Source organism: Molothrus ater, chromosome 4, assembly GCF_012460135.2.
Source record: "Molothrus ater isolate BHLD 08-10-18 breed brown headed cowbird chromosome 4, BPBGC_Mater_1.1, whole genome shotgun sequence".
Classification (NCBI taxonomy): domain Eukaryota; kingdom Metazoa; phylum Chordata; class Aves; order Passeriformes; family Icteridae; genus Molothrus; species Molothrus ater.
The window spans coordinates 30,722,251-30,749,399 of NC_050481.2; the positions used below are offsets into that span (position 1 = coordinate 30,722,251).

Here is a 27,149-nt window from a genome sequence, read left to right on the forward strand (position 1 = left end):
GGCAAACATTAGCAGGGCCACACTTTGCCTTGAAACTACTTTTTGTTTTTGAAGGCAAGACACTGCATCAGTGCATTATCTATTAATGCAATAGTTTTATGAGGTACACAAAGTCTTATGCTATTTATCACTCAGGTTTCATATTGCTTGTCAATGACTTCAGAAATGGCAACAGACTGGGCTCTGGCAGATTATTTTCAGTTGACTAACTGGTGGCTGAAGGAATTAATCACTTCTTTAGCTGACAGATTTCTCTTATTTTTCATGGCAGGCAGGGAAGCATGGTGTGAAGCAGATATATTTATTAAACCATCTTCCAGTTCTGACAGGGAAGCAACAAAACGTTCACACTTTAAGTTTGATACCTTCTATTGCGTAAAGTTGGTCTGTTCAAAACCACTTGGAGATGTGCTACTTTTGTTTTGGTTGATTTTGACACTTGCTTCCACACAAGCTTATTAAAGTACAACAGTCAGTCAGCCACAAGAAATAATACCCCTCTTCTCTTGCTGTGTAGGTATGGTCCTGCTCCAAACTCATTCTTCAGCTAATAACAGCTGTTTTTCCTGGTGAAAGTTTCTGTTTGTTTCCATGTGACTTGCTAAGGCAACTGTTCCTACTGTGAACTCAGTCACTATTAATTGTCCAAGCCCGAAAAAAATTATTTATCCTCCTGGGCTTCCAAAAAACTATCCATTGGTTCTATCCAGTGAATATACCATAAAAATGCTTTGGTAAAGATTTAAAATTTGTTGACTTATCATTCTGGAGGCATGCACGAATTAAGAGCACAATTTCAGACCTGGGCAACTCTACAAGGAGTGTTTTATGAATTTGTGCTCTAAATTGAGGTTGGCCATCTGATATGCCGATGTTGTGTAAACGATGCTTTTATTCTGAGCTTATCTGGAAAGGCATTTCCCTTCTTTCATTGCTTAGGTATGAGCTTAAATAGCAGCACTCCAAGGCCACAGTAAAAAAATATATATCACATATTGCACGGAATATCACTAGCAACAAGTAAATATAAGCCCTGGTAGAGAAAATGCGAATAAAGCAAATATGGCAGCACACGTTTCCGAACAGAAGGGTATGTGGAAGGATACTAGTGTGGAAAAGACGTCAGTAACCACAGCGCCGTGCCCCCAGTGACACAGGTTCCCACTGGCGCGGAAGGCGCAGACAGGAGCTCCCGGCTGCGCAGGCTGACATTTCTCCGAGCCCAAACCCGTGGGGGCCGCAAGGCGAGGGGGCACCGGCGGCGCGGGGGGCACCGGGGAGCCCGAAGCCCGCTCGCAGCCCCCGCCGGTCCCCGCGCAGGGGCCGCTCCGCTCCGCTCCGGCGGCGCTCGGCGGGACCGGCACGGCTCTGGGACGGCTCTGCCCGACCGGCCCGGCCCGGCCCGACCCGCGGGGACATCGCGCCGCCCCCGGCCGCCGCCCCCGCCCCGCCGCCGCCCTGATTGGGCCCGCGGGGAGGCCCCTCCCGCCGGGCCCCGCCGCCGCCGCGCCGCGCCCGCTCCCCAAATACACCTTGGCGGCGCCGGGGAGCGGCAGCGGCGCCTGCCCAGAGCCCCTCGGCGGGGCTGCGGCCGCGGGCACCCCGCGCCATGGTGAGTGAGTGAGTGACGGAGGCAGGGCGGGAGCGAACGAGGGAGGGAGGGAGCGAGCGGCGCCCGGGGCGCGGAGAGGGGCGGCGGGGACCCTGGACAGCGCTGGGACGGGGCGCCCGGTTTGACCGCGGGGCGCGGCCGGGGCCGGGGCTCTCTCCGGCCGGGCGGTGGTCGGTGCTGAGCCCGGCAGCGGGCGGGGGGCGCGGGAAGCCCTCTCCCCTCAGCGCCCCGAGCCCTGTGTGCGCCGTGCACCGAGCCAGACATGGGCGTGAGCGGAACAGGGATCGATTCGGGGCTGGAGGCGCTCGGGGAACCCGCTGAGGGCTCCAGCCACGGGCGGTACTCCGGCGGCCTTTGTGCATTGTGAGGCTTTCTAAGAATTCGCGACCTGCCGATGCTCGTCGAGCTAATTAAACCCATTCAGGCTGGTGTTACTGCGTTATGCTTAGGTAAGGTTTCTTACTCGGTTTTCAGAGCAATTTCTATCATTCCACCTCATGAATTAGACACCAACCTGATATTGCATCACATACTTGATGCTCTAACAATAACTTCATCTCTGCATCTGCTATTCCAATTACTTCTTTTTCCTAGGAAGAATAAATGAACCCCCAAACTGTGTTGCATTCATGATGATTAGCAGTTTTTCAGTCAATTTCCTCCCTCTTCTTTCCATTTCTTCAAGACTTTATGCTCATAATCCCTTTTCTGAGTGAATAGGTTCGTTTCTGTGGCTAAAGCCCAGTGGGCATTACTAGCCTACGTTTAGTATTCCCTTTATAAAATCATCACTATCTCTAATCATGAGACACTTGAAAACTTTTTCTCTCATATACAAAGGAGTGCTTTTGTACATCTTTTATACATCTTTTAAACATCTTACGTCATGTCTCAAGCTTGATCTAATGCTGCTTCTAAAATGGCTCTATTTTCAGAGCTGGTCACTTATTCTGGGGATGTAGTAAGATGGCTTTCTAAGTTGGAAGGATGATTTAACAGGGAACAACTCATAAGCAAGGTTGCAGTGTGTCTGTAATGCTGTATTTGGGCTTTTCACATCCACTGGACTACAGCTTACACTGTGCTGCATGTGGTTGCTCTGAAGAGAGATGGTCAGACATTTGCTATTTGGAATACTAGTAGGAAAACCAACATTTTTATTCACTTGGATTTTCCATTATTAAGTCTGAGAATACAGAGCTACAGATTAATGTAACAGAGGAATTTTTTTCATAACAAGTGTAAGAGTTTAATTATATTTGTATGAATAGAACAAAGTGTTTTACTTATTTGGAAGTGGTCTAATCTTAGAATTTTTCCTAAGACAAAACTCCCAATGGAGCCACTCCCTTTTCTTGTAGTTAGAATTAAGATGATTTGTTTCCAAACTTCAAAAAGGAGTCGTAAGGAAACATACACTTTAAATCATATAAATGGGTCTACTACTTTTCTAGGGTCAGGAACAAAAGGTGGTGACAGGCTGTACCGGGAAGAGATTCCTGTAACAGACCATTTTACATAATTAATCAGAGAAGATAAGCAATTCAGGCATCCCGGGAATGTGTGCAAATGTGTTACAAATGTTCTCTTTGTAGGCAAGAGAATTGTAGAGAAGTTTCTTGCTTGGATTGTGTTGCTCTGGGGTGCTACATCCGGCCATACGTTCTGATGACTGTTCTCTTTGCTTTGCCAGCAGCAAGAGCCTTAAATGAACCAGGTGATTGTAAGGAAGCAGGAGGAGTACTGTAGCAGTGATATAAAAACGTTGTGCTCTCATTTGCAAAAAAAAAAAAACAAAAAAGCTTTTACTGGAATCATGCTGATCCAAAGCAGGCAGGAAAAGTATGGAAGGAGGGAGAAGGAAAGCACATTTTCAGATTTCCTGGTTGTACTTCCTTTTTCTGTGGAAATATGTAGCATGCAGCTATTATGAGTCATGACAATGCAAGATCATGAGGCAAATATTGGAGGAGAAGGTAAGGAATTTAGTTCTACAGTGTTTTTTTTCCTTTTTGACATCAATAAAATGTCTCACCAAGGTCTCGCTGCACTCTCTTCCACTGGTTCACTTGCTGAGTACTCAAATTAATCAAAGTTTTAATAAAACACTAAAAATGTGAAGTCAGGGTCCATAAAAGTAAGTACTCGAGTATATTTGTCTTACTGGGATTAATGCTTTCTTTAAAAAAATCTGTTCTTAGCCTTCTATGACAGTCTGTTTCAAAACAGATCCCATAGTGAAATCAAAACATAAGTAAGAGTTGATAATAAAATTTAATATGCCAAATATCAGTAGCAGTCGAAACCTGGTTATGTCATGCTATAAAAGATAAAATATCAGTGCTATTATGAGTATGAATGCCATCTGTTTAAAATTCTAAAAAAAAATTACCAAGACTCAAAATAAGTAATCCAAGAGGCCAAGATAGAATTTGTAGCAAACACAGCTATTTTCCTCTTAACTGAAATGAGTTTTTAACAAAAAATCCTGTAAATCGTATTGTACTTTAAAAAATCCCCAAGAACTAAAAATCAAGCGCCTCAGTAATCTAAGCAAGCATATGCCATGTTGTAGATTATCCACAAGGAAATATGTGGATATGGCTGTATTTTGTATCTACTTTGTAGACTCTCTGTCTACAAAGAACTGTAGACAGGTTTTTATAAAGAAAAAATATATTTTTTTCTTTATAAAAGCTTGATCATTTAAGAAAAGTTCTGTATAGGGAAAAAGAAGTCTTATTTTAAAAAATTCTTGGAAACTACAGGACGTGATTTAAAGTATTTTATTGTAATGTTATTTAGAAATCATTGCATTGCAGATGGCACATTTTATTAACAAATGAAATTTGGGCCATTGGAGACCTGACATTAGAGTTTGTTTGCTGGGAGTCCTGGCACTTTTTGTACTATTTACTTTTTAAGGACCTTTATTGTCTACGTGTCTTAAAATTTACTGCATTTATGGAGATGTTTGCCATTGCAATTAAGATTTTTAGCATTTGAAATTAAATTAGGCCAAATCTCATATTTGACATTACTTTGAATATTCTTTCTAGCATGTCTTCACCATTTGAGATATGTCTGTATGATGTCTGTATATTGTATGGCTGTATGTATGGCTGTATGATGTATATTCAGTGTGTCTTCCATGAATAGCTATATGACAAGTAGAGATTCAAGTTTATCATTGAACATATTATATTTTTAAGTCAGTTCAAGGCACTGGTTTTTGTTCAACAAAGCAACACTGTTCATGGCAGAATGTTAGTATCTATTTAATTTTAAAATTACAATAGGATTTAAGCATGTGCTTAAATTGACTAGGGCTTCTAGCTATGGTGTAAACAACAAACTAATTTTTACTAATAAAGGCAGCAAAATTTGCCAGAAAAGGCAGATTTTGTATAACGTTTTTGTTTATAGATTCACATGCTTTGAGACAGCTGAAAAAACCATGTTAATATCTATAGTTAAGCCTTTTATTTGTGCCATAGGTACTGACTGCAGCTCATTTGGTGATATGCTGTTCTTCAATTTTTTGGTTGTCCTAATCGGGTGATGGCAGTTGTAGGTCAGTGCCAGGAAGTGGCACACCACACAGGATATTTATTTTTGTAGATGTGGTGTTGAGAGCAAGCTGATATCAACTCCCTTTTTGTAGGAGTGCACGTTTCACTGTTCTGCTGCTTCATGACCTAAGCCAGAGCAAATATGCTCCCTACAGATTAATTTTACTTCACCACAGAGAGGCCTCACCACGTCCTGTTCATTGATTCTGACCCCAGGCACCTCTCTGAGCTTCAGGGCCTGCACAGGCCTTCAGTCTCTAGGAGAATTTCACCCTATCAGAGCATAGTATTTTGTGATACTCCCTTCCAGTTGTTTTTTTTTCATTAATGTTTCCTGTTATATGATAGTTTTGTTAAGTGGAATAGATGCCCTTGCTAAGAATATTACTGCTTTCAGTTTTAATTGAGATTAATTGTATTTTAACTGACATTCTCATTTGATTCAAATACCCCCTTCCATGGTTCAGGCCTTTACTGCTACTTTTAAGCACTCTCCCAGTGGCAGTATTGTGGTACACATTATTCTTGATTTTACTGCTCTGACTCTTTAAATTAGTTCCTTTGTATTACTTAAAGTCAATTTGTGAATTGATTTTCTTCTTGCATATTCACTATTCACACTCGAAGTAGCTGTTCCAAGAGAATGGTGCCCTGCTAGCAGAGGCATTCAAATGAAGCCTCTTGTGCAAGTCGACCCCAGGAGGGTAATTCCTTCCAGGGAGGGCACTAAGCCCAGATGATAACCAAGCTGTGGCCTTGTGTTATTTGTTAGAGGGTATTTCCTTCATGAGAGCCTCTGTCTCTATTTTCTATGCATGTGTATCTGCCTGTGAACAGAATGCTGTGCTGTCCCTGCTTGAGTGACAGGGCCACTTTTTCTGTGCCCTAAGGCAAGGGAGAAATGCCTGGAGACTTGCACTCCTGTGGGGGGCTGTGGGGCGTGGAGCTGTCTGGAACCCTCCCTTGGGATGGTTTGGGGCTGTGGGTCACACTCTCTGGAACCCTCCCTTGGGATGGTTTGGCTGTGCCTTGCACTTCACGCTTGGCTATGCCCATTGATTGTTTCAGCTAAGTCCATATAGAAAATAGGTCAGCCATGCAGTGGCTCAGGAAGAGAGCTTCAATTCTGTAGTTGTAATCTGGAAAAAGGACGTGTGTATCATCTTGGAAGAGACTGGAACCACTTCCAAAGATGTTATCAAGCATTGTGGAATCTAGCCCTTGGACAGCTATTTGTGTTAGAGAGCTACAGGGAATATCCCATGCAAGTCATCCAATTGCCTCCCTGTGAATAAAGTTAAAATATTTTGTTAGAACGTTGCATGCTAAAATTCTTTGATTATTTTCCCCTCCACAAATGGAAATTGAAAGAAATATACATTTATGAAGTGAATCTGTTCCTCAGCCCAGTTCTGAGTTATTCAGAACAAAAATACATCATACTTTTGGGGAAAATGTATTTTGTGGGAATCCTCCTGGTGTAATTCTTGAATGTCACTGATTCCAGAGAGTGCAGTAAAACTTGTGGTTTCTGTGATGCCATGTACATTAGTTGCTGCTAAACTCTCCATTTTTAATAAATAATAGTGCAAAACCAAGTTTCTCAATAGTATATTAGACAGAAGTGTGTTGTGCAGCAATGACTGCCTTTCTAATGCTGACCAAAGTAAATGTGCATTTAATTTCATTTTAACCTTGCATTTCACTTGGCACTTGATACAGATGCAGACTGGCAAAAATTGTTCAGGGAAAGCTGATTGCCCTCCTCGGCAAATGCAGAAACTCTTCACACACAAAAGAGCATTAGTAAAAGCCTGAATACAGAGGAACACCTCAGCAATATTTCTAGCTTGTTATTGGGAAAAACTGGGATTTTATGTTCGCTCATAATGATTTCTATGATTTGAAAACACAAGACAATATGCTCAGGTGCTGCCTTCTCGTTAATAGGGAGGGGCATCTGCTTACACGAATAGCTGTGTTTCTCCCTAGCCCTGACTGCTGGCATCCAGGACCCTAAAATACTCGTTGCAGTTCCTGTTTTAAATAGAACTGCTAAAAATGGCAAAATTTCCATGTCTTCAGAGAAAGCACGTATCAATCTAACTTTAAATCTCCTTTTTTTTGTTGTTTTTGCTGAAATTGTCTTCAGAGCTGTCCTTGTGTCTTTGCACTGGCAAGCTGAAAGTGCAAAACTATTTGCCTTCATGATGAGAAAAATCTTTGGCAGACAGATAAATTTCTGAAATTTTAGTGAAAATGGAGCCATTAGTCCATAGATCTCACAAGGCATATTTAGAAGTAGGATTTTAGAAATTCCCTGTTAGAATGTTATGAAGGGGGAGAGTCTGGTGGCTTAAGTAACTTAGCAAGGCTTTTGGTCAATGGGGAACTGATTTTTTTTCTCAAAAATTGTGACAGAAATAATTACAATTAATTATAGCTTGAATGAAATGCTTATTTTGATACAGTTAAAGTTCCCAAAAAAGTTGCGTGATATTAAAAAACAGCCAAGGGGAAATACATTTCCTTTAAGGAATTTTTTATGAAGCCTCCAGAAGTAACAGAATGACATTAAACCTGCTGTGTGTTAGCCATGTAGTTTTAGTATGAGGATATCTTCCTTGTTCTGCACGTATATTTAGCCCCTGCATCCTTTCATGAATCCTATCTTCAAAATCTATTAGAATTTTACTGTGTAAAGTGTTTTCATCCCACTGTTGCTTTTAAAATCTGGCTGCCAATTTTTATAAGGTCAAACATAACTTTTCTAAATCACTCAGATCTAGTAAACTGCCCAGCAAACTTGTGCAATCTCTTAACTTGTGCTAAGACATCTGGATACACTTCTTAGCTTGACTGCTGTCTTCCTTTTGTGATCTCCAGCATGCTTTATTTCCCCATTTGTAAAGGAGGCATTGTTATGCTCCTTTCATATCCCATTTTTCTGTTTTAGCCATTCAGAGGGCAAACCCTTCAGGTCAGACATAATCTTTTGCTGTATATTTCTGTATGGCCCTGCTCTTAATTGGAGCCTTCTGGGTTAAAATAAGCAAGCAATAGGCCTACCAACAGCAACAGAGAGAGGGAGCAGTATGCAGGGTATCAGTGGCACTATGTCTCTGCTAAGCAACCTGCCCAAAGATGACCTCACAGAAGGTTAAATACCAGTATTTAAGCGTAAACGAAAGTTCTGTAAGAATTTCCGCAAGTTGTGATCTTGCTGACTAAATGGTGAGACCTTCATGAATGTTGGAAGGTAATGAAATATTTCCTTTTGCAGACAAAACATTTGGTTGTGTGGTGGCAGTGAAATAACAGAGAGGAGACCAGTCTGCATCTCAAGCTAGGCACAGTTTGCAAAACCTTTTGATGTTCTCATGAGACAGAGACCACATTTGTAGTGTGACACTGAAAATCTGTTGCTGATCAGAAAATTAGTATCAGCTTCGATCAGGTTTGGACTTAGCCCTGTATGTCACATGCTCCTGATCGGTGGGAGAGGCAGCATGATTGTCAGCTATATGTGGAAAAAGTCACTGACCATAACAACAGTAAATTTTAGAACCAACAGAGGCATGGCTAGTCACAGTTTGAAGTGTGCAGCTATATCATGCATGGGATAGAGGTGGGTGGGCATCATGTCACTGACTATTCTCGTAGCAGATTAGAGACAGGCACTCAGAAATGCCAGTAAAAACTGGCTTTGATGGTTGCTTAATATATGAAATGTGGTTTCATGATATCTTCCTTTGAGTTTCTCTTTGAAAATTATTTGCAGTTCTAAGCAATCATAAGTTCTAAGCAAAAATGGGTTCAAACGATAGAGGGGAATTAAAAGGAAAAAGTATCTTTTCAAATAGGCTTTGAAACAGTGAAAAACAAGGACTATTGATAGGATACAGGGTTATGCTTTACCTGTAGCAAAAACGAAAACGAAATATCTATCCCTGCCTGTGTTGTGGGCAGAATTTCATTAGTTTGAAATTGGTAGATGGAAAAATAAGATGATAAATAAGAGAGTGGGAGTGGCAGAAAAGCATCTAAAAAAAATAGTTAGATTTTATTGCCACTGTTGTAAGCTATTATATTGTAAATGGCTGATCAGTTTAATGCTGGAATAAATATGCCAAAAAGGGCAGTTATATGGGTTTATATGACAAATACTCAGTGTTTTCTTTCCCAGCTGTTACACTACAGTAATGGAAAATGCTCATGATCTTTAGTAAAATATTAATAAATGCATTCCGATCTTTAAACTTAGGTTTGGCACTCTGTCTTTTAGCAAAGAAGCTGCATTACTTAGGAATGCAATCCTAATGTCAGTTTAACATAGTATGGGCATTGTGGGATTTAGATGCCTGTTATAAACAGAGTTGAAAACCCAGAACAAAGGTTTACAATGTGAATATACTGTAATGATACTTGTGATAGTGTGAGAATTTAATTTCTCCACAAGATACTTGTAAAGTTAGTGCTTGTGTCTTGTTAAAGCTTGTCAGGTACAAGTATTTAAAATAAATGTTTTGTATTTTCCACATCAACTAAAGTGTAAGCAGAAATGTCAAATATTTCTGACCCCATATAAAGGAAGACTATACACAGTGCAGCAGCCTTTCTTTCCTCCTTGTGTTATTTTTACCTGTTGAGAGTGCGCTCTGCAAGATTTGTGCTGCTTCAAAATGCTCTAGAATGCCAAAATGCTTAAAAAATGTTGTCTTCATCTTGGCAGGAAATTCCTTGTGAAGGAGATACTACTTTTCTTTATCCTCAAACTTAAGTCTGTGGTTTACATCCTCCAGGAACTTGTGTATCACATTCCCTCCCTCTGCCCCAGCTATTCTCATGTCTTCTCAGCCTTTACTCCCTTGGAAAAGGGGAAACTTGCTATGTAGCATTCTCTTTCTGAGCACATAAACAAGCACAGAGGTGGAACACATTATTTGTTACATGATTTCTTTTTTCAAGGGTCCAGTGAACAATAATTTTAACTGTCCAGGCAAAGGAGCATATGTCTTCAAGATAATATTCAAATAACATTCAAAACCTATTTGAAGTACTACTCTTGAGTACATATCCACTTGATATGGCTGGAATTTGATTTTGGTTCATTTTTAGCTTTTCTGCCTCAGTTCACTAGCCAGTTGCTCTACTCTTTCACCTCAGAAACAGCTGAACTGTGTTCTTTTCTGCTTGGAGCTGTTATTCACAGAACTAGTATGCAACACAGCAAGTTGGAGACGTCCTGTTAGATAGCTCCATTTTTGAAATGAATGTAATTTCTTAATATAACAGAAGAAAACAGGTGCTCAGTGGTGGATTTCCATTTTACAGATTTAAAAAAACAGCACATATGGAATTCATATATTATTTGTTAACATTTTGGTGAGAAATTGTACTTGAAGGACCTTTGTTGTGGTACAGTCCCTGCACTTCAAGTAAGCCTTAAGTCTCTGGGCAGCTGAAGTATTGAGACAAAGATGTTTATCAATAACATTTGGTTTTAGTTTGGGTTCTCAACAAAGTAAATCTGAGATGACTCTGTTGCTACTTTTCTTTGGCTCCTGTTTGGGAGCTCCTCTAGACCAAGATGTGTTCTGTGCTCATTTTGCCTGAGGACTGAAGCCCAAAGTCTCCCAGCACTGAATCATAAATTGCCACACCTTGAGCTAAGAACTGGATGCTCGTACAGTTCCTTACCTTCTGTGGTGGCAGTGGGAGGAAGGTCTGCTTGTGTTATTGGGTGATTGCTGACACCAGTGCACTTCCATGCTGCCTCGCTGCAATGCAGGTCAGGGCCTTGAAGGAAGCCAGGTAAGTAATGCTTCCATCCTGGGATCTCAGGTACAAGTGCAGCACTAACTGGTATTTCAGAAGGCCTGATGGAGAGAGAAAAGAAGTTTCTTATAGACATATTGTAGAACAAAATGTCTATATTGTACAATATGGACATATTGTAGAACAAAAGTGAAATATCCTTAAAAAAAGAAAATGTAAAATTATGAAATTAAACCTTAGGTAGGTAACAATGGACATCTAACCTTTATGTTCTAAATCGATGCCATTTAAAACAAAATACTAGAAAATAACACAGGAAGTTTTTACTTCTTTATTAACACAGGACAGCCTCATTAAACAATGCTGCAAAACAAGGTATGTCATTCCCAGCCCTCCAATAGGTGCTAGTGCAGCAAACCAGTGAAACTAGAAATTGAATCTTGATGGCCAAATCAAGGTAATAAACACGTATCTTTCCTTAATTAATTAATTTCCTTAATCATCAGAGAGTAATACATAGCCAGGAGAGTTGGTTGAAACACAGAAACAACAAACAAAAAATTTCTCCTAAAATCTAAAATACTGCTGGAAAGCTCCATGAAATTGGCATGTCAACATGTTCTATAGGCTATACTGACAGATTACAGAAAAATTATTTGCATAAGAACCTACCAAACTTCAATGGACTTGTAGTGGAGAGAAAGCACTTTATCAGTAAGAGAGCTGTCCATTCCATTACAAATAGTTTTGCTCTATTGGCTGTGTTTTTCTTATTTATTATGGATTTTTTGATCCTCATGTTTTTCTATAGGTTTTCCTCTGTTCTTTCCTCCATGATCCTTTATTCTGTCTGCATCTCCCTTTGTCTTTCACATAATAAAGAACAGCAAAATAAATTAGAAAAAATAGGAAAACTGCAGTCTGAGGAGTGGAGACAAGCTTTGATCTTCCAGACTTTGGTAAGAATACTGTGATGTTAACATCATTGAAGCCAGTGCAGTTATACAGGTTGTGAAGTGAAGAAATGTGGGTGATTCTAGGTACCCTGCCTGGAATAAGTCCAGGAAGATTACCCTGTGGTTCATGCAATGCACAATATCTGTATTTACCCAATGAGAGAAAAACCTGAGGACCTTGCACAAAAAGTCACAAAAAAGCAGCAGAAGAATTACGGTTAAAATACATTTAATTTGCCTCAGTAATTAAGCCCTGCATTTGTACATGGAATTGGAGGCTGGCAATTGATACATCTGATCAAAGTTTCTGAATTGTTCTTTATCAACCTTTTCTTGGATTTCCATTCTTCAGTATCTCTTAATCTGTTTAATCTCTGTTTGTCTGAAACACCTGCCACAGAAACTGGTGAATTTCAGTGGAATTTGCAAGCATTGCAAGCTAAGCATCTATTTCATCTATTTCTGGAAGTGCCAGTCTGTAACCAGCACTTGGGCACAAAAATATCCAAAACTGAAACAGAGTTTCAAAAAACTGGATGGTATTATTTTTGTTCTGTTTGAATATTCAACTTTGGTATTGTTACAAAAGGCTGCAATTCAACAGCTAATGTACTTGAATCTGTATAATGCATAGCTTGAAACATGCTAAATCTTTCTAAATGTATCTGTTCTAACTGGAGGAGCAGCACTGACCAAGGTTTCTACTATTTTAAATGTTTTACCTATAAGGATGTGTCTTTTTTTTTTGTTGTTTATCACTAGTGAGGATTTGGAAATGCAGCATTATGAATGTTTTCTTTTCCTTGGTGTCATGATCAATTCCTCAATGATCCTCTGATTTTCACTGTGTCCATTATTAAAACAAGAAGCTACATTTTAATGACTTGAGAAGTTTCTTTATAAAGGAGCTCACATTTCTATATCTCACTAGCCTTGCTATGATTTAGATATATCAAAGCTGAATCTCCCATAAATGTTTTCAGCTTACTTTTTCATAGGGCCACATTTTCCCCTCAAACTGCCACCAGGGCCAAGGGGAAGATATTACAGAATACATGGTGAGCATGGCAGTTCTCACTGAGTTAATCTTGCATTCCTTCTCCCTGCTGCTCTCATTTATATGTGCTGACTTTTCCTGTGAAAAAGTAATCTGAAAAACACTCTGTGCAATTTGATTTCATTCACATGCTTAAAAGAAGTGTTGAATAAATGGAACGGAAGGATTTGAAAGAGCAATAGCTGTGGTAACTTCAGCAATTGCACTGGAGACAATAACCAGCATCTCAGATTGAACATTCAACAGGAAGCCAAAATCTGCTTCTGGATTTATTTAATCTTTAGTTTTGTTACACACATGGTGTACACTAACAACAGGCTAATGTAAGTCATTAAGTGCTTATTTGTTGTGATTAACAAGATTAATTTCTCTTAATACCACACGTGCAAGCTCAATATTTTACAGAAGCTCCGATCTTTACTTAGCTTCATCATTTTAGTGAAAAAGGAAGCCTGTGTTTTTAAGGACAATATAAATTCTTATATTTACCTAGCTTTCTCTGCTTTAAATGCATATCTGCTGTATTTTGCAGAGGAGTATTAGAAAGCACCTAAACGAGATACTCAGAGTGGTTTTGTAATGAGCATTCAGTCTCTCTGGATGTGCTGATAATCTTTTCAAAGGTAAGATGCTTTTGTGTATTCAAATCTTTTTTAGAAGAGCAGATTTTGAAAGAGGTGGGCTATGAATAACTGTATGAGCCTGTACCATTGTGTGCAAAATGACAGGCCAATCAGTGACATAAAAAAGGAAGGTGCTAATTTACAGTGCACATGGGCTAAATCAGCAATTCCAATTATTTTTAAACATGTTTTGTAGCAGAAACCATCTGTAGGCATTTAATCAAATAGGAAGGTGCCTCTTGGTCCTGCTCTGTAAATACCATGGAAGAGAACAATTGGGAAAGTAGCTGATTTCTCTGCTCCTTCAGAGCTGCTTTTTTTTGCAGGGACCTACCTAAAACAGAATCAGTATCTGTATGATGGCCATGAAAACACCCCTTCAGCCATCTATTTGGGTTGAGTACACATCTTAAATCAATATTTTTTTTAGAAAAAGTACAAGGACATAACCGCAATGCTGCAGGACAAACCATTTTTGCTAATTACAAGTTCCTGTTATTACCTTCCCATGCACAGTTTTTTAACCTTTCTGTAATCTCAGATGACCTCAGTTCTGTGATTATTGCATCTGCACACTTAGCTGCAAAAACCCAACATTAAAAAGCCAAGGTCATATTTTGGTTCAAAAATAAGAAAACATGCAAATCAGTATTTCAATGACAGCAGTGACAGACCTTTTAGGTTTAATCCTATTCCTGCTGTATCCAGAAACCTGCTGTTGACTTCAAGAGGAGTTGGCATGAGTGCTTAGCCCTGAATAAATATGAAAGGTAATTGTCAGTGATTTTCAGCATGAAAATGATTTTGAAGACATTGTAAACAGAAGTGACAGGTGGCAAATACCCAGTCAGAAAACTCTGCAACTGAACTCTGCTAATGAAACACTTTTCTTTCTACAGACCTAGTTTTCAGACACTTCTCTAAGATCTGTGGAGTCCATGGAAACTTTTAGAACATTTTACTTATAATACTTTTAGTACTTTTATTTATAAAACTTGCTGTTCATTATAATTTAAAGCTGGGAACACAAAGGGAATATTTAACTATATGCACTGTCTTTAGACACTACAATCAATGTTTTATATTGCTCTACCATGCTCCAGTGCATTTGGGGAAATAATATTTATGCAAGGCTGTATGTCAGTTGCATAAACTGTTACATCAACTTCAGCAAGAATACGTGAAGGTACAAATCTCAGCAAGATAAGTGTCTTTCAAGAAGTAGAGGAAATTTTTTATCATCTCTGAAAGATGCTTCACAGTTAATCCAGAGCATGGTACTCAAATGAGAAGTTACTTCATGCTTTAGAAATTTGGAGTTGTTAAACAGTTTGTTGTTTCATTTATTGAAAAAGAGATGCAGCAATGCTGGCTAAGTCATGAATGCTAGCTGAAGATTCACTAATGGTATGGGATAAAAGATTACTAGATTTCACTTTAATACCAAAATAATTACTATTATTTTTTAGTTTATTTGCTCCTTAAAAGCATTTTTGGTCTATGTAATAAACAAAAATCAGATTTTGCAGACATGTCAAGTTAAATAGTAAAGTGCTACGCATTGCTAAATTTGAGAGATTGAGCTGTAAGTAGGCATTTGGAAGGAATCAGTAAGCACAACAATTAACAATGAGTTCATGTTCTAGACCATCAGTGCTTCTCCTTTTGTGGATTCTAATTAAATTCCATTGGCTGTGGGCAACACTTTGATCTTTACATTTAACTCCTGCAGACTGTCGTGACCACTGCATGTCCTCAGGATGAGTTTTAATTCTTAAAAAGAAGACATAAATTTATTTTTCATAGCTTTTCTCTTACAAGTTTTATGGAAGTATTGTACTTTCAGGGACTGCAAATGTAAATTATGCTATATTTAAAAATATATTCCTTTAAAGGATGAGAATAATTTCCAGATGCTTTGCATTGCTTGCCCTCACTGCAGCAGCTCCTCTCCTTCCAATTCTTCCTCATCTGGGCACCTGGATCACTCGAGGTCTCGTCAGTTATGTCAGTTCAGTATCGGGATTTCTCAAAAAAGCAAAACCAAAATGCAAGCCCAAACCCTGAGTAATGCATCACGGTTACATACAGCATGTCTCTAGTTTTTGTTGCGGTATCTTTATCTCTGCCTCAGTGAAAGTGGCCGTGGGCAGAGCAGCTCCAGGGCTCCTGCAGTGCAAGGGACTGTGGCTCTCGGGGTATCTCCGTCAGGGATTGCTCAGCTGGGGTTCCAGCCCTGCTGCGGGCCAGGGGTGCGGATGTGTCACAGTCCAGGGCTGCCTTCTCATCCTGAGCAGAGAATCAGGTGCTGTGAGCCTGCCTGCTGGGCTTGCTGGGGACTGTTTTCACAGAGGTTTTGACTCACAGGAAAATAATATTTTTCCCACGCTGCCTTCTCAGCATGCCTCCCTGTTATTTGGTCCTAGCATAGGAAAATATTTACCCTATGAAAGTACTTAATGTGATGCTTAAAATGGCAAATATGTATTTTATCAGCAGCATTTGGGAATCAGTTCTTCCTTTAGCTACATGCCAAAACATGGGTGTAGTAATTAAGCTTCCCCCTGTGCTTTTAATTGAAACCAGAGATGTGGCTGCAATATAACTTTCACATCTGGAGTCTGGGGTTCTCCCAGGGGTATATTTGGATCCAGGGACTTGCTTCAGACCATTACAGGGAAATGAGTCAGTCACAAAACCAGTATAAGAAATTTCAGTAACTTTAAAATGAGGATTCTGCCCTGTATTCAAGAACATTAGTTTCAATATTAAGGTATAGTGTTTGGTGTTATTACACAAATGCTAATATTGTAAAGCAGCAGAAATGTCTGTCTTGTGACCTTAAAATAAGATATTAGCAGTTTTGAAGTTGACATGTATTCTGTGAAACTTGTTTTCAAGATAGATGACAAGATAGAAAAGTAGATAATTTTGTTTTTTCTCAGAAAACAAAAGTAATTATTTTCTTCATCTCCTGGCTTGGTAGCTGTCTAATGTTGCAAATCGCAATCTATTCAACTTGGAGCACAGAGGAAACATTTGATTGTGTTTCTCTGCCTCTTAAAACAATTTATACAGAAAAAAGAAAAGGTAGAAAGGTGAGGAAATTCCACATTATGTGGGGAGAAAGATTTCTTGTAAGCAAGGTCTAGATTTTTAACTTGCCCTAAGCAGTCTTATAGTAATATAGGACAGTCACTGGGATGAGTTACAACACTGAACTTGGATTTACTAAAATGTTTGGACTGTTAAAAAATGATTGATGGGCGTGATTTGTATTATTTTTAATAGCTGCTTTACTATATTTTACTTTGTTTGGTAATCACTGTAATTTCATTAATTCAGTAAATTTTGTGGTGTGCTGTAGTATTTTCTTATTATCAAAGGTATGCTGTGACTTACAGAAAAATTTTGTCTCTATTTGTATTAGAAATAGCCCTAAACAGAGGTTGTACAGGATTTAATAAGATAATAAATACTTGCTTTGACTTATTAAAATATGAGCTTATATATTGATGTGGACTTGAGGTGTTTCTTCTTAGTATTTTAGAAACAACCTCAAGATCCTTGGAAATGGACCAATCACCAGGGCTTTGATTTTGTTGCTAGCTACAGCACTTGAAGTAGAAAAAATAATATGCAGATATTGTACTTAATATTACTAAGAACAATTATAATATTTAGTTATTTTAGCTGTGTTTGTCAGCTGATAGACACAGCAGCTGAAACAGAAATGAGCTGCTACTCATGATAGGGAGGGTGCTGGATCCTTACCTGTCTCACTAGAAGCTGGTTGCATTTTGCCTGTGCATAAAAAGAACAGTTCCTACCTTGCTCTCTTCAGAGGCGCTGATTGGCAAGGGGCAAAAGGCAATGATTTCTGAACCCCACAGAGATTGGGACTGAGTGGGAATAGCAAACCCCTTTCTTACATAAAGGCAGAAGTTAACAGCTGCTTCTGTGGAGGCAAAGGCTTCCACACCACTCCTGCAAGTGCTGCAATCTCTGGCGTACTAGAGAAAGTTAGATTCAGTCAGTGATATCTTTTGACACTGGCAAAACGGACTATTTTTTTTAAATTATTGCTCAACATGCAGCAGTTCACCTAACAAAGTGATATGTATGATTTAAAATTAAAAAATGACATACCATCATACCATATTCTGTCTTACTCTGAGTGAAGGACTCTGCTTGTCATAAAAGTATTTAATGTTGCTTTTAATTTTTGTGCCATATTCATAAATTAAGATTACAAACTACCTTTAGCTACTGTTGACAAGTGGTATTGCTTAATTTTTATAAATGGCTGTTAATATTAGGGATTTTACTGCATGATTGATTCATTGATCTGTATTGCATGACAATGTCAATAAATGTTGTAATAAAGGAAATATTCAGTAGCAGATAGTAAACATAAACATAGAGGAATGTGGTTTTGACTTTGAGACATATATATAGATGTAAACTTAGAAATGTTTGTACAGAGCATTTTGAGCACTGTTAAGTTATTCTGCAGCTATGACTATATTATGTAAAGTCATCTTCATTTTTCTGAGTGGCACAGTGCCATGTTGTACTCAGTCAGACACTAAATAAATTGGTTCCTTGTAGTTTGATCTCACAGCAGATTATTTAGTTTTAATTTTCAATTTGTTTCCCAAGGTAACTACAACATCAATTAATATGCCAGAGATGGAGAATTCACATTAGACACTGCTACTCCCCTGGGATGGGCTCTCTCAAACCATGTTTGGAGAGGAATCAAAACCAGAAACTACTTTCATGTTTCTTTTTGGTTTTTTTGTTATGGTCAGAAAATGTCAAAAGACATGGTGAACAGTGGGAGGGCTGGTGTTCCTCATTCCTGAAACACATCTGCAGATGCTTGACTGTGATGTGTGGTATCATGTTTCTCATACCTTTTTAAGGTCCATCATACTGCTGAAATTCCTTCTGTAATTTCCACACTGGGAATTCATTATCTTTCTCCTGTCAGACCTTTAACATCACTGTCTAATTACTATATGAGTGAGACAGATTCTCCTGTAATACAATAGACTTTTTTCCTGAACATTACTTAAATTAAGTGCAAGATGCAGCAGATGCAAACTTGATTTTTTAATTAAAGAAGACAGAGGGTTTTTACAGTATTTGAATCCTCTAAAGTGTCATGGATTTAGGTTTTCCTCTTTGTTTATTTAAAGATGTGATTTAGGGGGTTTTGTTGTTGCCGAGGTCAGGAAGAGTTTTGAACTGACCACTGCTTGAAAATTGTTATACCTGGTAAATTGATAATGGTTTTGAACTGGGATCTCTGTTATCAAAGAGCCATACAATGTGTTTCTGGGAAAACAAAAACTTCAGGATCCTTTGAAAATGGTTCTTCAGAAAACTCTCTCTGTGTCTTCATTATTTGGACTTAAAAAGATCTGGTATTGGTTTTGTACAACAGTATTATTGCTAGAAACATCATGGATATCCACATTCTTCCAAATCAGTTATGATATTTTCATAAATAGCAACTGGCAGGAGCCCAAAGTAGTGTTCAGATCAAGGGCAAAGATTCCAGTCCCCACCAGGGCAGGACAAGGCTGAATGTAGGCGTCCTGCAGCACACAGGGTGGCTTCACAAAAAGAAGCTGCAGATGCAGTAGCTGCATGTCCAGCAGCTTTGTCAACTCAGAGATCTTCACATTAGTGTCCATTTTGCCCCTGACAATGTCTTGTCCCATGACCATCTTCTGGGACCTCTTTTCAATTGACAGCTTCTGGAGACTTTTCAGGTGTAAAACAATGGCATCACTTCCTTTTCTGAACTGATTCTACCTGCCTGGATATTTTTCCTATCACAATAAATGTGATTTAGTTAAAATACTATATTATTGCATGGAAGTGAACCCCAAATACTTCCAGAGAATTGTTTTCTAAAAATAGAGAAATAACTTAATCAGCAGGAAAAATCATCCAAAGAAACTGAAAACTCATTGGTAATTGATGAAGGTCATTCACTTTCTTTGTTCTTCGGTTAGTGCCAATGCAGTATGTATTTGTTGCTGTCTAACTTAGCCATTAATTCACTCTTACATTCTTCACTGAGAATTTTTTTCTTAAGTCTGTTTCAATAGCAGCATATGCATTTGCAGTGTTGCATTCCCTGGGAAATGTTTAAAATGTTTAATTCTACATTCTTTTACAAAAATGTATTTCAGAGTCTTTTTCTCCTTTCAAACTGTTGATATACTTGACTTAAGAAATTTTAGTGGTTATTTTATAAATTCAAAATTTATCTTGAAATTTAAGGCCCGAATCCAGCAAAGCATCTGAGTATAAATGTAAGACCCATCAGAGCCATAATTTTTTTTAGGTTTGACAATTGTGCATGTATATATGTGTGTTTAACTTCACACATCAGTCCACACATCAGTCACACATCAGTCCAACTACATAAAATATGGTTCTTTTCTGCTTTTATTTCTTAGTGTAGTAATATTGGGTATGTAATGGCTTCTGAATAAAAATATCCATCTATGTATCTATAACAATGCTTAAAGTATAATATATATTTATGTATTTGGAGTATGGTTCTTGCTTTAAATTTTTCACTGCCTTATTTGCTACCCAGTGTTATTCAGCAATAAAAAAATGAAGTATTGCTGATGTCCAGGCAGCAGAGACAAATGAATTTTTGTGTAAAAACTGAAATCAGAAATATAAAATATTATGTAAACATTCTTCAGCCTCTTGTTCTTAGCATTGTGTTTATTGATTCTTAAAATAAGATGTTAATTTTGATAGATGCCCCCTAGAGCCTGGTCTGACACCACCAGTATTACAGCATACTTTAAAGGGGCTTTTCTGCCAAATATTTTTCTCAGCAGCAGGTCCAATCAAAGTAGCCCCTGTCTATTTCTCCTTTTATCCGTGCCATTTGTGCTGTGTCTGCAGCATTCCTTTGCTGTGCCATTCATTCCAGCTGTTTCAAAAGCAGCAGCTGATAACCTGTATCAGGGAATTAGTTATTTTTAACCCTGATACAGTTGCCGTGTGACCCCAAATGCCCTTAGGGTGTCTCAGGGGCAGAAACAAATGGTGTCGTGCACAGGCTTATTAAATAAAGCCATAGTGCCTTTGAGAGAAGTAGTTGTTGTATCTCCAGAGAGAAAAATGTAATACTTAGCTGCCTCCAGAGTCGCCAAAAGCTCTCGAGGATTATTTTTAAAGAGTATTATATGACGATGAGAGGATCTGATTCAATGAGATACAGTCAATAGAAAATTAAAGAAAGAGCCTTTTTCAGACTGCCTAACTGAAATAAATCATCTTCACTAAACCGTGTCCCTAAGTGCCACTTCTACACATCTTTTAAATACCTCCAAGGATGATGATTATACTGCTTCCCTGCACAGCCTGTTCCAATTTTTGTGCACCCTTTCTTTGAAGAAATGTTTCTTAATATCTAGTCTAAACCTCCCTTGTTAAAACTGGAGGCTGATTCTTCTTTGACATTTGTTACCGGAGAGAAGAGACTGATCCTCAGCTTGCTACAGCCTCCTTTTAGAAGCAGTAAGGTCTTGGCTGAGCCTCCTTTTCTTCAGGATAAACACACCCAGCTTCCCCAGCTGCTCCTTATAAAACTTGTACCCAGATCCTTCCCCAGATCCGTTGCCCTTCTCTGGACATGCTCCAGCACCTCAGTGTCCTTCCCGTAGTGAGGGGCCCAGAACTGGATGCCGGGTTCAAGGGGTGATCTCACCAGTGCTGAGTACAGAGGGGTGATCACTGCCCTGGTCCTGCTGGCCACACTATTGCTGATCCAGGCCAGGATCCATTTGCCTTCTTGACCACCTGGGCACACACTGGCTCATGTTCAGCTCCTGTTGACCAGCATGCCCAGCACCTCGTCCTTTTCTGCCAGACAATTTTCCAGTCACTCTCCCTCGACTGTAGCACTGCATGGGGCTCTTGTGACCTAAGGGCAGGGACAATCACTTTGCTTGTGGAACCTCATATGATTGGCCTCAGTGCATAGATCCATCCTGTACAGATCCCTCAGCATTCCCACCCATCTTTGTGCTGCCTGCAGACTGACTGAGGGTTCACTCAATCCCCTTGTCCAGTTCATTGATAAAGATATTAGCCAGGTCTGGCCCCAGTACTGAGCTGTGGGGAGCCCCACTAGTGACTGGCTGCCAACTGGATGTAACGCCATTCACCAGTACTCTCTGGGCTTAGTCATCCAGCCAGTTCTTTGCTTGGCAAAGGATGTTCTTGTGAAAGCCATAAGCTGCCAGTTTCTCCAGAATGTTGTGGGAAATGGTGTCAAAGTCTTTAATTGAGTCTGGGTAGATTTTATCTTTTTCCTTCATTCAATAAGCAGGTCACCTTGTCATAGAAGGAGACCAGACTTATCAGCATGTCCTGCCTTTCCTAAACCCATGCTGGCTGTGCCTGATCCCCTGGTTGCCCTGCATGTGTTGTATGATGGTACTCAAGATGATCTGCTCCATGACCTTCCCTGGCTGACTGAGCCTGACTGAAGTCAGGCTGTAAGGTGATATCCTCCCTCTGAATTCTTGTGGATGGACATTATCTTAACGGACCTCCTGTCAACTGGGACCTGCCCAATTTGCCAAGACTGCTGGTAAATGAAAGATGATTTGGTGAGCTCTTCTGCCAGTTGCCTTTAGACCCTTGGGTGCATCCCGTTTGGCCCCATGGACTTGTGTATCTTAAATTGTGTAGCTGGTCACTGACCATTTTCTCCTGGTTTATAGGAGCATCATTCTGCTCTCTGTCTTCCAGCCCAGGGTCTTGGTGTCCTGAGAGCAACTGTTCTCACTATTAAAGACTGAGGCGAAGAAGGCATTGAGTACCTCAGCCTTTTCCTTGTCCTTTGCCACTATGTTTCCTCCTGCATGCAGTAAAGGATGGAGATTCTCCTTAGCCCTCCTTTTGTTGCTGATGTATTTGTAAAAACATTTTCGTGTTTTACAGCAGTAGTCAGATTAAGTTCTAGCTGGGCTTTGGCCCTGTAACAAATGGAACCATTAGTAAAATTAAAAGTTTAATGTGTTGTTTGGAAAATACCACCTTCAAAAGTATAAAAATCCCTTAGTGTTCCCAAGCAACTGCAGTTGTGTGGTCAAATTCCCAAGATGTGAGTTGTCACTAGTCAGTTGTTTTTACAAGAGACTCTAACCTTTGGTCTTGGATGGTTTACTGTTTAAGTACACACACTAACTTAAGTCATATGTTTCTCTGTTACATAAAGGATATCTTGGACATCAAGTAAATTTAGATTTAAGTATTCATAACTGATCTGTTTCATGTGCCATATGAGATAGTTTTTAATAGCTACTTATAAAGAATCAAAAAGGTTTCCTCATTGGAATTCAACTTTCAGAAACCTTATCCATCAATGTGACCAAATATGTGTCGGGTAAGACAAGTCCTCTGCCTTGATCACTTGAGTCCCAACTCGTACAAAACTTAACCATGCTCTCAGCTTGAGTTACCCAAAGCACTGAAGCCAGTAGATACTACATGCTTAAAATGGGACAAGAGTAAGTGCTTTCCTGAGCTAAATCCTCAAAAAGCCATTATTTTAATGTACTTAAGACAAAACCAGCACATCTTCAGAATTTAAAAGAGAAAATAAATGTTTGTAATTCTTTTTTTCTTTCTTGTTTTGTAGGGGCAGAAAATTTTTCCTGTGGTGATTTATAGCTACCAATAACCTTCCACAGCGGTTGCCTTATCAACTTATTATTCTGGCATCTTCTGCTCTTGTTAGTAAACATAGAGCTAAGTACTCCTAATCTCAAGAGAGAGACTTCGTACAGTATGTTCTGTACAAAACTGAAAGACTTGAAGATCACAGGAGAATGTCCTTTCTCCTTACTGACTCAAGGTCACATTACTGAGGAACATGACAAGGACTGCACAGAAAACAGCTCTAGAGCAGCTTTGCCCATCTGCAAAGAAGTCCATGAAAAAGATGGTCAAGGAAACCTTCCACAAAGGAAAACGAGCAGAAGTAGAGTGTACCTGCACACACTAACTGAAAGCATCTGCAAACTAATCTTTCCTGAGGTAAATAGATACTAAATAAAACTTTAATAGCATTTAACTATAAATGTTAAGAAAGCATTCTATGCCTGCCTTTAGATATAAGCCCTTAGAAAGTTGCTTTGACTTAAAAGTTTGTATTCTTATGTAGTTCTCCCTAGTTTAAGTCCACTTCCATTCCTTCTGGACATAATTTTGCCACAATCTGTGTCATAAACACCATTCCTTCCACTGTATTTCCTTTATTTTTGCCTTGCATTTGCACCCTTACACTCATCTTTTTAATTGTTATTTTTAAATCCATCTATTTTTGTACCATTTTTTAACATAGAGATATAGTAATAGAAATTCTGCCTTGTTACCTAATTATGTAAATTATGTGGTCATCTCATCAGTTCACCTAACTGAATCCAAACTGCTAAGTGCATTAGTCATTATCACAAAAAAATTAAAATAGATGTTTCCATCTGCTGTGATACTAACCTCCTGTCATACTATTTTTAAAACCATTACTGTTCGTATTTACCACAAAGATATTCTTATGTCTCTGCTCAACTTAACTGAAAACAGGCCTAGGCTTGCTTGAGTGGAGATGAATACCATGGTTTATCTCTGTAAAAAGAACATGAAAAATGCAGCTCTCTGACATCCAGCTCTTGGCCTTGTCTCAAATTCAGTGGGAGGTTTGAAGGAACTGACTGACATATCGGGACTGGAAATAGCAAATGGACAATTCTGTACACTCATTTAATTACAATTCCATTACTTGGACATTTGGTGTATATAACTTAAAGTGCTGGAGTTTTTTAAATCTATTTGCAGATCTGGTTATGCAGATCTTTTTACCTCTGCTGCATTTATACAGATGGAATGCATCCCTTTAAACCTTTAAACTGATCCCTAAATTTATAAAGAAAAATACTTGCAACCCAAAAATGAACTGGCAAAGCACCCTTTCCAGGATGTCATGATTGCTGCATTGTTTTTCTAGTATATAGTTGTTCGTGGGATTTTTAATAACTAGTATTTTTTTCCTCTTTAAAGAGTGGTATAAATGTATGGAGTTGCCTATTACATAATTATGATAGGCTAGTTCATCATCTGCGACAAAGCTTGGCAAAGCAAAGGTATTATGACCATGTAGCCTAGGAACCACTGAAATTCAAGGTTATCATTGTTATTATTTACAATTATTCAAGTCATATGCATCAGAAGATTTTCCAAGTCTGTTCTCATGCTCATGATTTAGGTTCAAGCCCTAAGCATCTTCCTAATCCTTTTTTTCCATAAAAGGGCTTTTCTTGTTTAGAAATGTATTTTTCATTGCTTAGAAAATTTACCTTACTTTAATGTCATTGAGTAATGTCATCTTCCTTCCAACTGGAAGCTCCAAAGCAGGGCTGCATCATGACCCCTGTTGAACCGTGAACTTCTCATAGAGACAGCAAGCTATGCTTGGAAGTCCAGGACAAAGTGCATCCAGACAATTTTCTGATTAAATTTGGGATATAATGTAGTGCATGCTGTTGTTTAATTTGCTTCTTTCTTTACAGAAATATGGAGAACATTGCTCATTTATAAGTAATGGATTGGATGGCGTTCCACTTACTGTATTGGTTTCTACACAGATGTAATTTATGTTGTGTTCATATACATGTTCTATATATTCATATATAGATATGTATATATGTATCTAATTCACTTTAGATTTTTCCTTGGAGAACATTTACAGAATATGTCTTTCTTTCATGTGATATTTTCTTTGGTTGTGCAAACTTTCCTCCTGGAAATACAAAAGTAAAAGATGCAGTAAAAGCTGCTGGTTTCTTTAGGGAAAGTGAACCAAAGAAAAGCCAGGCCTTAGGAAGCCTCACAGCTGAATTCTGTCATGCCAGTATAGTACTATTCTATGACCCTGTCTGTGTGGGAAGTTTGGGGTTTGAATATCAGAGGCTACATACATATGACAGCTTTACTGGCCCTAACAATTTGAAATACACATATTTGGAAAATGTTCCATCTGTTCCAATTAGGAACTGCAAAAGGGATATGGAATCATGGGATTGAAGTATTTTAAGGCAAACATTCGTTATGCTCTAAAGTTTCTTTTATTCAGGAATCCTTTAATAAAGGCTGTCTACAATGACTAGATTTTCAGTTGGAGGATGTTGTGGCATACACAGTGAAAATTATTCTTTTCTTTAAAATAATTTTGTATTCATGGCACTCTGTGGATTTTTTGGGAGGTGGGATTTGTAATAATAGAGAGCTGTGTTAGTTATTTCTTAGCAGCACTGTCTTTATTGCCATCTGAAAACTTGGAGCTAAAGAACATCACTGTTTTTAAAATACACTACCACTGGTGCACATGAACTGAGGGGCTTAATTACTGAGGGACTTAATTTTTTAATTTTAATTACAGTGGTACTGGAGCTGAAGAGATGAACATAAAGTAAACCCCATAACAACAGAAGTGACATGCTGTTTCTAACAACAATACTGTCTTGAATAAAAGTTGTTAGTCCCAAGGATGGCAAAGAAATTCTGTGTATAAAAATGTTACCTCATGATTAAATTTTCAACAATGACATATATGCATATGACATACTTATTTTTTTCCCCAGTTTGAAAGGCTAAATCTTGCACTGCAGAGAACACTTGCAAAACACAGAATAAAAGAAACCAGGTATGTAAGTGTAATGGGTTTGTAACTACACTGCAATAATGTTGTATCAGTGCAATAATGTTTTTCAGACAGGAATGGGGTGGTGACTGGGAATCAAGACTTCTGGAATTTATATTCAATTATCTTGTCAAATTGGTGTGTAACATTTCATGTAATGTAAGCTAGTAATGATTTAGTTTATTTTAAAATATTCACAAATATTGACATCATTCACAAAGTTGACTTAATGGACAAATTGTACAGGGAAGCAAAGCAGGCAAGGACTTTGGAGGAGCTCAGAGACAGCTTGGCATAGATGGAGCAATAGATTGGTTGTAAATGGATCTAGCCCAGTAAGATCCCGGGGAAAGATTCTGAAATACAATTAGTATTATACAAAAGAATTTGGTTTCTGATACAGTGAACACTCATACACTACAGATACTAACTTGGATGTTTTCCTGAGCTCACTTGGCTTCTGGTTTCTGTTTCTGAGGAACTCAGCTCAATTTTCAGCACTTCTTAGTATCCAATATTAATCATTTGAGCCTTGTAGGGAGTTAGAATTCCTTTGCATCTCATGATATTCTGACGATTCTGTTTATTGAATGCATCTGAAAAAATAAGCCCATCAATTTAAATCTGCTTTCTGAAGTGAAGAAAAATAATCAAGTTGGAAACTACACTGTTGCTCACCATGATAAGAATAGATAATTGCAGTGTATCTTTTAAATTATACTTGATATTTTTAAAGCACTTTACATACATTGGCTGAACCAAAGATAGCGGGTCAGATGTGCTTTGCAATTGCTGACTGG

General features: G+C 38.7%; 1 protein-coding gene across 4 annotated transcripts in view; it reads left to right on the forward strand.

Moving 5' to 3' along the window:
• Window positions 1–1,486: 1,486 nt before the first annotated feature.
• GUCY1A1 (guanylate cyclase 1 soluble subunit alpha 1) overlaps window positions 1,487–27,149 on the forward strand; it is a 34,924-nt gene continuing 9,261 nt past the window's right edge. The window contains exons 1-6 of one of the 4 annotated variants that reach the window (XM_054514475.1): window positions 1,545–1,612; window positions 10,769–10,998; window positions 11,774–11,921; window positions 13,508–13,598; window positions 23,293–23,690; window positions 26,291–26,352. In XM_054514475.1, coding sequence (XP_054370450.1) covers window positions 23,442–23,690; window positions 26,291–26,352 — 311 coding nt within the window. In that variant the 5' untranslated portion in view covers window positions 1,545–1,612; window positions 10,769–10,998; window positions 11,774–11,921; window positions 13,508–13,598; window positions 23,293–23,441. Of the gene's footprint in view, window positions 1,613–1,962; window positions 2,062–10,768; window positions 10,999–11,773; window positions 11,922–13,507; window positions 13,599–23,292; window positions 23,691–26,290; window positions 26,353–27,149 lie in introns of those variants that run through there. The other 3 variants (XM_036381456.2, XM_036381454.2, XM_036381457.2) reach the window with 3 other exon arrangements.